Source organism: Alligator sinensis, unplaced genomic scaffold (genome assembly GCF_000455745.1).
Source record: "Alligator sinensis unplaced genomic scaffold, ASM45574v1 scaffold647_2, whole genome shotgun sequence".
NCBI lineage: Eukaryota > Metazoa > Chordata > Crocodylia > Alligatoridae > Alligator > Alligator sinensis.
The window spans coordinates 3,160,461-3,169,482 of NW_005841832.1; the positions used below are offsets into that span (position 1 = coordinate 3,160,461).

The 9,022-nt window shown below is 51.1% G+C and overlaps 2 protein-coding genes across 2 annotated transcripts in view; one reads left to right on the forward strand and one right to left on the reverse strand.

Moving 5' to 3' along the window:
• CCDC155 (coiled-coil domain containing 155) overlaps positions 1-5,244 on the forward strand; it is a 27,998-nt gene extending 22,754 nt beyond the window's left edge. The window contains exons 17-19 of the mRNA XM_025196527.1: positions 1,779-1,843; positions 2,238-2,342; positions 3,241-5,244. Coding sequence (XP_025052312.1) covers positions 1,779-1,843; positions 2,238-2,342; positions 3,241-3,451 — 381 coding nt within the window. The 3' untranslated portion in view covers positions 3,452-5,244. The remainder of the gene's footprint in view (positions 1-1,778; positions 1,844-2,237; positions 2,343-3,240) is intronic.
• Positions 5,245-5,397: 153 nt separating this feature from the next.
• Positions 5,398-9,022, reverse strand: part of LOC112547860 (GTPase HRas-like) — a 27,004-nt gene continuing 23,379 nt past the window's right edge. Inside the window, exons 3-6 of the mRNA XM_006014929.3 lie at positions 8,590-8,722; positions 8,111-8,289; positions 7,510-7,669; positions 5,398-6,599 (exon numbers count right to left, since the gene is read on the reverse strand). Coding sequence (XP_006014991.1) covers positions 6,489-6,599; positions 7,510-7,669; positions 8,111-8,289; positions 8,590-8,700 — 561 coding nt within the window. The 5' untranslated portion in view covers positions 8,701-8,722 and the 3' untranslated portion in view covers positions 5,398-6,488. The remainder of the gene's footprint in view (positions 6,600-7,509; positions 7,670-8,110; positions 8,290-8,589; positions 8,723-9,022) is intronic.

Consider the following 9,022-nt stretch of genomic DNA (forward strand, 5'->3'; position numbering starts at 1 on the left):
TGCTTCCAAATGATACAAAGCCTTTTGCCTGAACTCCACGTCAATGTTAATGCAAGTACCTAAAGTCTGCCATGACTGTGCAAGACATCACATGACAAGGTGGGCCAGGGTGAGGATGCTCATGTGAGCAGCAGATAGTAATTAAGTTAAGGAGCTTCTCGATTTTTAACTGGCCCTTATCTACCCACCACCAAATCTTGCTGTCCCCCCTCAGTGGGCTAATTCCCTCTATTGTGCTTGCCCATTACCCCTTCCCTGATAAAAGCTTCTTCCCACCAGCCCATGAAGGCTCTAAATGGGCTGAGAGGATCCTTGTACCTTATCAAGAGAAAATTGTTCTCTAGTGGAGGAAGAAAAAATGCAGGGCCTCTAGTAATGTGTGTGTCTGCCTCTCAAGTACTGTCTGTGCTGAGCATTTACCGTAAGGCACCTGTTTATCTTAACAGCCCCCATTATGAGATGGGATGCAGCCCCCCTCCGCACCCCACCAACACACATTTTCCCTGTAAGAAGAAACTGATGTTACCAACAGACCACTTTCTCTCACATTTGGAAAGGAGATGTTTTTAAAGCTCCTTGCATTAAAACTTGCTTTTTTTGGTTGGGTAACTCCCCAGCATAGCTTACTCCAATGGAGGCCAACCTTTTTGGCAGGCGTGTCACAAATTAGCTCTGCACCCTCTTCAAGTGCCACTTCAATCCCCTTCCCTTGCCCACTCTGCTGCTCTCTTTTTTGCCCCCTTCCCTATCTGCTATTCCCTCCCTGGTCTGCTGTGTGCCACACACACAGTTCAGGACTCCTCAGTTTGATGCCAATTCACTGGATTCACATACAAGCCACTTCTCTGTACCCATTTCACCACTTCTAGAGTGGATGCAGCGATTCCATACCTTACAGATAAGGATAAGGGTGAGAGAGAACTCTGAGCTGATTTAGAGATCAGCAGTTGAACAGGGCTTTAACAAAGTAAGCGGCAAACTTTGAACTGGGGGCAGCTGATGCATGCCCTCCTTCCCAGTGGAAAGTAGACAACTGAAACAGGCATGGTCCAGACTCATCAGCCCAAACAGCACCAAAAACGCCACAGCATCTTGCCTTTAACACCAGACAGAAACCCTAGTGTCCCTGTTCATTAGAAATCTGCTGTACTGCTGAAAGCTTCTATTCATTCCAAACTAGCTATGGGGGTTACTGAGCACTTAAGAGCCCTCTCCTAGGACAAAGAAGAACTGGATTCAAATCTCTACTACACCACAGACTTCCTCTGATGCTTCAAGTCTTTCTGGGCCTCCATTCCTCCACTGTGTGGGGGGAATAGCAGCCCTTCCTTGCCACAAGGGGACTGCTAGGTGCTCAGTTATTACACTGACAGGGAAACAAGCTTACACCATTTTCACAATCCTCTTAGGACATGGGATGCTCCTATTTATCCACATAAATGCCCAGTCTCTTAAAAAAAAAAACCTGCTCTGCTTCCATCAGATCTTGGGACACTCAGTCCCACAAGCCCCTCCCACTTCCAGTGGGAAAACATGTATTCCCTTTTTACTTCAGGTCTAAATTAATTGTCTGGAAAAGCTTTGCCAACCAGAAGCAAGTTGGCAGCTTTCTGCTGAAAACAGCCAGGCTCCTCCCCAACCCCTACTGAGTTGAGTTCGAGAACACCTAGTGATTTAAGCGCATCCTTGTTCTTCCACTGTTGTCCACAAGCAAGAACAGAAGCACACAAACAACTATCCTTCACTGGTCCTCACTGCACTTTGTTGTTTCTTTTAAGGTGGTAAACAGCAACTGTCAGGAAGTTGGGCATGCTGAAACCATTGTGTCCAGGCCAGTTGAGAGGTAAGCACACCTTTGACTTGCCACTGCTGCCTCAGTAAGGCATTTACCATCACCTCACCCACCATTAAAAGAGGTCAAGATTATCTTCACAGCTTTTAACTACAGTTGAGAGCAGACATACCCCAGCCAGCATAACCATATGGCCACTGACCTCCATGGATCTGGCTCAGACCCTCAGGATTCAGAGGCAGTGAAAGTGACATGGGTCTCTGAGACAGCAAAGCATTTCCAGGTCCCTTCAGTGCAGATGTCCCTCACCCTCCCAACTAGACCCAACCTGTCCCCTTCCCCTCAACAGTATGCAGCCTCTAGTGCTCCCTTGCACAGAGCTTGTTTGAATATTCAGCACTGCTGCAACATAACCAGCAGTCAAATCCTCACATATCTCTTCCAGTAAGCCTGGAACAGCCCTAGAGAACTATGCACGAGTACAGAATCTACTTGGTCCCAGCAGACAGACAGAGCCATGGAACTGCTGGTTGGGAGTATTAGCTCTATGGTGAGATGCCCATCTAGAGTTTTGTCTGGTCACAAACCTGCAAACTTGTCCCACTTCCACTTGCCTGTGCACCTCCTGTGGTCACTCAGCAGAACTCCATGTAGTTGGTGGCAGAGATTTCTAAGAGTGGTACAAGCAAGTCTGGTGAATTTGGCCATGTAAAACCAACTCGGGCCCAGGGGCTGATCAACATGAGGGAAAAAGTCATGCTGATTTCAAGGTGCAATTCCTAAATCAGCCTAATATAAACAGATGCAGTCCAAAGCCAGGATGTGTTTATGTCACACTAGCTCTTAAAAACAACTTTAGGTCACACAGATGTAAGCCTGGTTTAAAGCAAACTAAGATAGTTTACAAAGGATTTAAGTCAAGCCTGAATAAAAGAATAAAAATAAATGAATACCCCCTTCTGCTGAGCCAAAGGCAAACCTAGCTTGGTCCAGCTGCACAGTCCAGGAAGTGGGGCTGCTGCATAGTGAGCCCTATGAACATTTGCTTGAGTACCAGCAGCAGATGTGGCAATACAGACTGCATGAGTCCACCAGGGACACCAGCTGTGTGATCATGATCAGGCCTGCTGTCCCACACTACTGCTGTTGGTACCCAAGCTGGCTGCAACACCTCTAACTGCAGCACAGGCAAACACATCCCAGAAACAGTGTTTAAATTGACCTTGCTGCAGAGCTGATCAGAAGGGAACGGCAGAGGGGGAGATTCTGAGCCCTGGCTTAGCTCATGTGAGCTCACCTTTCAAAAGGCTTACAAGCAGACTTGTTGGTTGCTTTTTCCTCAGGGGTATTTTCCTGAATGTGTGTAAAAAGACTCAAAGCAGCTCACAGAAGGAACAGAGAAGCACTGGATCCTCTTCTAACAGCAGTCCATGTTTCTCTTTACACAGGCTTCTCTCTGCCCTGGGTGCCCTGCTAGTTCACCCATGGGCCCATCTTCCCCACAGATGCCTGCTTTTGGGCCTGCTCTCCATCCTCTTTCTGCTGCCAGTGCTGTTCTGCCTTGGGCCACCATACAGGCAGCACCTTGCCTGGACCATGCCCAGAGGGGCAGCATGGCCGTACCTCCAGCTGCGGTACCTGGGACCCCCACCAACATGATCCTTCCCCAGACAGAAGCAGGAAAGCTGGGGCAGACACCAGGAGCACCCAGACTTACTTACAAACATAATAAATGCGAAAATGCATTCAAAGCAGGGTCTGCCTGAGACTACCTAGGCAAGGGCTCAGTCTCTCCTCTATTGTCTCAGACCAGGCCCCCCGCCCCCACTCCCACAGGCCTCTGCAGATCCCAAATTGCAAATCCAACAACTCTAAAGTGTCTGCAGCAGAATAATATATAGTAGATATAAGGCTGTTTTACCAGATCCTAGGAACCAACCAGAAGTGAATACAGGGAGCTGAAAACTAACCTATCCCCAAAAGAGAATCTGACCCCTTTTCAGCAGTAAGACTCCCTCTCAGCCAGCTACTCCTCTCCCCTAGAGACTGGTCTATCAAACAGGCAACAACAAATTTAAATGCCCCATTCTCATGGCCTGCTTGCTGCAGACCCCTCATGGCAGCTCTTGGGTGGTTCAAAAGCCAGCTGTAGAGCACAAAAGTTCCTAGCTTCTAAGACGCTGAACCTCCAAACACCAAAATTAGTGTTAAAAACCAGCTATGAAGGCCCCAAAACGCATTGGGGGCTGCAAAGCAAAGCGATGCACAGTGAGAAGTGATTGCACCTGTCACACCTCTCCCACAGGCCTCACCTGTTAATGTTTCACCAGATGATTTAATATGCACACCACTCCCCCTATAATGTATGGTAGCTCCCCACAGACTTCCTTATTAGTAAGAAGCCTGGTTCTTTTAAGAACCAAGGAAGGCATCACTTGGGTATGTGAATCAACCTCATGCTGGGATCTAGTGCTAGGAAACAAGGCACATCTCTGGCTCCGACCATGAGAAGATCCATGGCCCACTCTGTGCTTCATTATCCCTGTCTGTAAAATAGGGACTGTGCATTTAGCCTCGCAGCAAAACTAGATGGGACAGAGACAAAAATAACAAAAATCACTCTACAAAACAAGTGGGGAAGAGGGGAGAGAGGCAGAGGATCTATTGGAACCCAGGGAAGGTGGAAGCCGTTGAAATCTCCATCCCAAGAGGTTTCCTCAAAGAAGCTGGGGAGGCAACTGTCCAGGGTGGAGCAGCAAATCTTACATCTCTGCTGGGGACCAGACAAGACAACCCCTGAAGTCCCTTCCAAACCACCATTTCTACAATGACCGAGGACATCGCTGCAGGAACGAATGGATCTAAACTGGCTGTGAATAAACTGAAAGTACATCTTGAAAGAAGGTTTTTAATACATCAGACTCTGGAATAGATTCCCAGCAGGGGTGGTACTGCCACCTACCCTGATCTTCAAAAGGAAACTGGATGCACACCTTGCTGGGGTTATTTGACCCCAGCAGTCTTTCCTGCCCAGAGCACAGGGGGCCAGACCTGATGATCTCATGAAGTCCCTTCCAGGCCTAAACTTCTGTGAATTTGAGTGATGGCCTGGAACAGCTTCCCCCCAGTGAGCAGCGGTGACAGGAACAGAATTTGTTTTTAGGATGGAGCACAGTAAATTTGCAGCTGGGACAATGGGAAGCAGTTCTCTGCAGTAACAAGATTGGACTTAGTTCAGGACCTGGTGGTCTTTGGTTACTAGAGGCCATCAACTACATACCCCCATTGCTAACCACTGAAACAGCTCTATCTAGAACAGAGGCCGACAGGACAATGCATGCCACAGCAAGGGAATCTGGGGTTACTTACCTGTACATCCTTCACTTCCTCCACCCCAAGAACTCTACCACCCAGAACTGTGGATAATGCACCTTCTTGAGGACCCCAAGGCAGGGTTTGAACTACTGGTTTCACCTGCCCCTGCCCTCTCCCCACAACGAATCAAGCCAAGCCACTGCAGCACAGGTGTATCCCACACACAGTGGATTCTGCAGCTCAAGGCACACAGGTTTGGAAGGCGCAGACGGACCAGATGGTGGCGTGGCTGGGGTTAACTTCTTCACAGGTTTATTTGAGGATCTCACCTGGGACAGCAGGACAGAAATGTTGTTTCAGGCGATGTGGATCTCAACGTCAAGAGAGGATAAGGGAGACCTGGAACCAGATCTCCTGCACCGCTACGCCATTTCCAAATTCAACAGGACCTCCTCCTCTCGAGATGTGAGCCGATTTCTCCCTAGGAAGAGCCCATATGCTCTGACAGGAGTAGAGAGGAGGACTCTAACCTTCCACCCTGCTCATGAAGAGGGATTTTGCCTCTCTTTCTAAAGGCCATGCAGTTCCCTGCAGAGAAACCCCTTGCCAATGGAAGAGGCTGTCAACACAAGACAAGACAATGCCCTTCTGGGTAGTAACTGCCCTTTACAAAAAACATCTCTGCTCACTTTGGATAACAATTTAGTATGCAGGCAACCAAAGGGCCAACTCCCTGCCTTCCCCTGATCGATGGGGGCAGCAAAAAGCATGCCAAGCACAATAAGTGCTTCCTCTTGAAACCTTAAAAAGCCCACCCAAAACCTGCTTCCCCAGCTCCAGATAGAGGAATCTGACAGAACTTATCTACCCAAAGGGGACCACAGAGTTCAGGGAGGGCTATTAAACAGGATAAAGAGCGGGAGTGAGAGAGTCTACTATGCCAGAAGCATGTCATCTGTGTCCAAGTGGATTATGAGCAGGCAAGGACAAATTACAGTCCTTGGACCCATCAGATGTCACTGCCTGGTTTTCTGTCTGGAGCTGTTCTAGGCAGTGCCTCCTTCGCATGTCAGACAGGTCAGCAAAGTGGATTGGAGTTTCTGGGCCAGGTAGGATTCAACCCAACCTCAGGTGCCAGGCAAAGTAGGGAGACATTTCCAAGTTCTTAAACTTGCTGTGAGTTGGAGTTTTGGGGCACAGGGTGAATGGAGCCACAACACAAAGCAAACAGTCATGTGCCTAGTCTCTGCTGCGTTCTCTGTCCAGCTGCTCCAAACTCAACCCACCATCTCCGCTGCCATCATTTGTATGCCAAGGGGACCCAAGAGAGGAGGGGACAGGGGACGTCCTCTCCTCTCCCACACCAGCACATGCATCTCTTTCAAAGGATCACACACTTCTTCTTGGAACACTTCTTCTTGCGCCCATTGCTGATCTTCTCCTTGTGTTTCCGAATCTCCCGCACCAGGGTATAGAAAGCATCTTCCACCCCCTTGTGCAATGCAGCCACCGGAACAGAGAAAAGAGAAACCCTACAATTAGTGCAGGTGATTTCTACATAAGCTCACTGCCCTAGTGTGGGGAACAGGCCTCGAGGTTTCCAGAACCCAAAGGAACAACTAGCCCAATTCAGAACTAACGTGTAGTTCAGCATCCAATACAGTATCCAACATAGGAGTCAGCACTTAGGACCTCATACATCTGACCCAGAAGAACCCTACAAGCAGATCCAGGACAGAATTTTTCAGACTGAGCTTGGTTTCAGCCCTGACAAGTGTGGTGTTTGTTACACTTTGCAAAACAGGTGTGCCGACACCTGTGCTACCCTCATGAACACTCAGTCATTTGGAGGAATCTGGCTGTGCTTACAGCAGGGGCGGGCAATTATTTTGGGTGGAGGGCCGCTTACTGAATTTTGGCAAGCCATCGAGGGCCGCATGACAGGCAGGCAGCCCCGGAGAGATTAATATTAATTTTCTAAATTTTTTAGGGGCCCTGCGGGCTGGATAAAATGGCTTGGCGGGCTGGATCTAGCCTGCGGGCCGCATTTTGCCCACCCCTGGCTTACAGCCTTGTTCCTTATGGAACATGTACAGCAGTGAGTTCCTTAGGCCTGCTGTACCCATCACAAGGAAAACAGCTCCCTCAAAGCACTTGGGAACTGGCTGCCCTTTCTTCCTTAATCTCATGGAACTGGCATGAGATCCAACCAGGGAACTAGAGCAGGGCCATGCCCCAGAAATCTGCAAATAAAACTTCAGGGAACAGCAAGAATTTTCACTGAAAGTTCAACAGGTTACACTTAAAACCATCCTCATGCCCTCCCCCGCAATCTCAATCAAACCGGCCTAGCAGCTGCAATGAAAAGACCAGGCTGCTGTGCCCATGCCCCCTCCTTGTACCTGTCTCGTTTTGGCTGAGGTCTCAATAAAGGGGATGCCGTAGCTCTTTGCCAGCTCCTGAGCCTGCTTGGTATCCACCGTCCGGGAGGGCAGGTCACATTTGTTACCCACCAGCACCATCGGGACATCATCCGAATCCTTCACCCGGTTGATCTGCTCCCTGGGGGTAGGAGGGTCACCAGAGATGGGAACGGCCAGCTCGGGTCCAGGGAGATGCATGCAGCCCCCACTGTGCAGCCCAGCTGGAGGTGAAAGACTAGGCCACGAGCCCCAGGGGTGCTTGGTGCTGAGGATATGGGTGTTCACACATCCTGGACCCAAGCTGGGTACAGACTCCCTTGAGCTCTGCTGGTGCCCCTCACTCCAAATCCACAACTCCCTGCTCCCCCATTCCAGCTAGTGACCCTCCCACTCAACCTCAGCCCCCCCAGCTCTGGGCTTCCCCACGTCCAAATGGCTCTGTACCTCTTGCCATGGCAGGCTGAGTGCCTGACACAACCCGGACCACAGCTTCCAAGCTCAAAACGGACTGCGATGGGGAGAGTCTCCTACCAGCACAGCACGGCCAGGACTGTAGCTAGGGAGAGAGGCCTGCCCTCACCTGTAGTGGTGGACATCTTCGAAGGACTTGGTGTTGTTGATGGCAAAGACACAGAGGAAACCCTCGCCTGTGCGCATATACTGATCACGCATGGCACTGTACTCCTCCTGCCCAGCTGTGTCCAGGATGTCCAGCAGGCAGGTCTCCCCATCAATCACCACCTGCTTCCGGTAGGAGTCCTACAAAGCATGGGAGACAGCTGGATAGGTGCGTGCGTGTGTGTGTGGGGACAACACTGCCAAAGGGCACTCATCTCTGTGAGGGGGGTATCATACAGGAACCCCTCATCCAGCTCTCAGATGCAGCCACCTCTGGGGTGGAGCGCATCGGGGGCTGTTTATTCAGGGCTCCACTGCCCAGTGCTGACATGCAGCTGGCTCTGGGGTGGAACGCACATCTGTCAAGTGCCCAGGAGCACCAAGGCCTGCACTGGCTCTGAGGGGAAGAGCACCCCAGGGGAGGTCCACGCTCCATCTCACCTCAATGGTGGGGTCGTACTCGTCAACAAAGTGGTTCTGGATGAGCTGGATGGTGAGTGCGCTCTTGCCGACGCCACCCGCACCCACCACGACCAGCTTGTACTCCGTCATCCTGCCGGGGGCGCTGCGCCAGCTGGTGCAGGAGAGCAAGGAGAAGCTGAGCCGGGGGCAGAGACCGCGGGGCAGGATCCCTCCCACCCCAGAAGAGCCGGGAGGGGGATTGTGGCTTGGAATCAGCAATAAGGGGCGGGGGGCAGATCAGGATGCCGGGAGTCTGTTGAGTTACAGCAGGGGAGCGGGGAGCCCGACCACCTGGGTCACGTCCCAGCAGGGCCTGGCGGACGGGAGCGCGGCCGCCCGGGTCCCGGTCCCAACCCCAGCCCCCCCGCACTGCTCCCCTCGCCCTTCTCAAGCGGGTGCAGAACCGACCCCC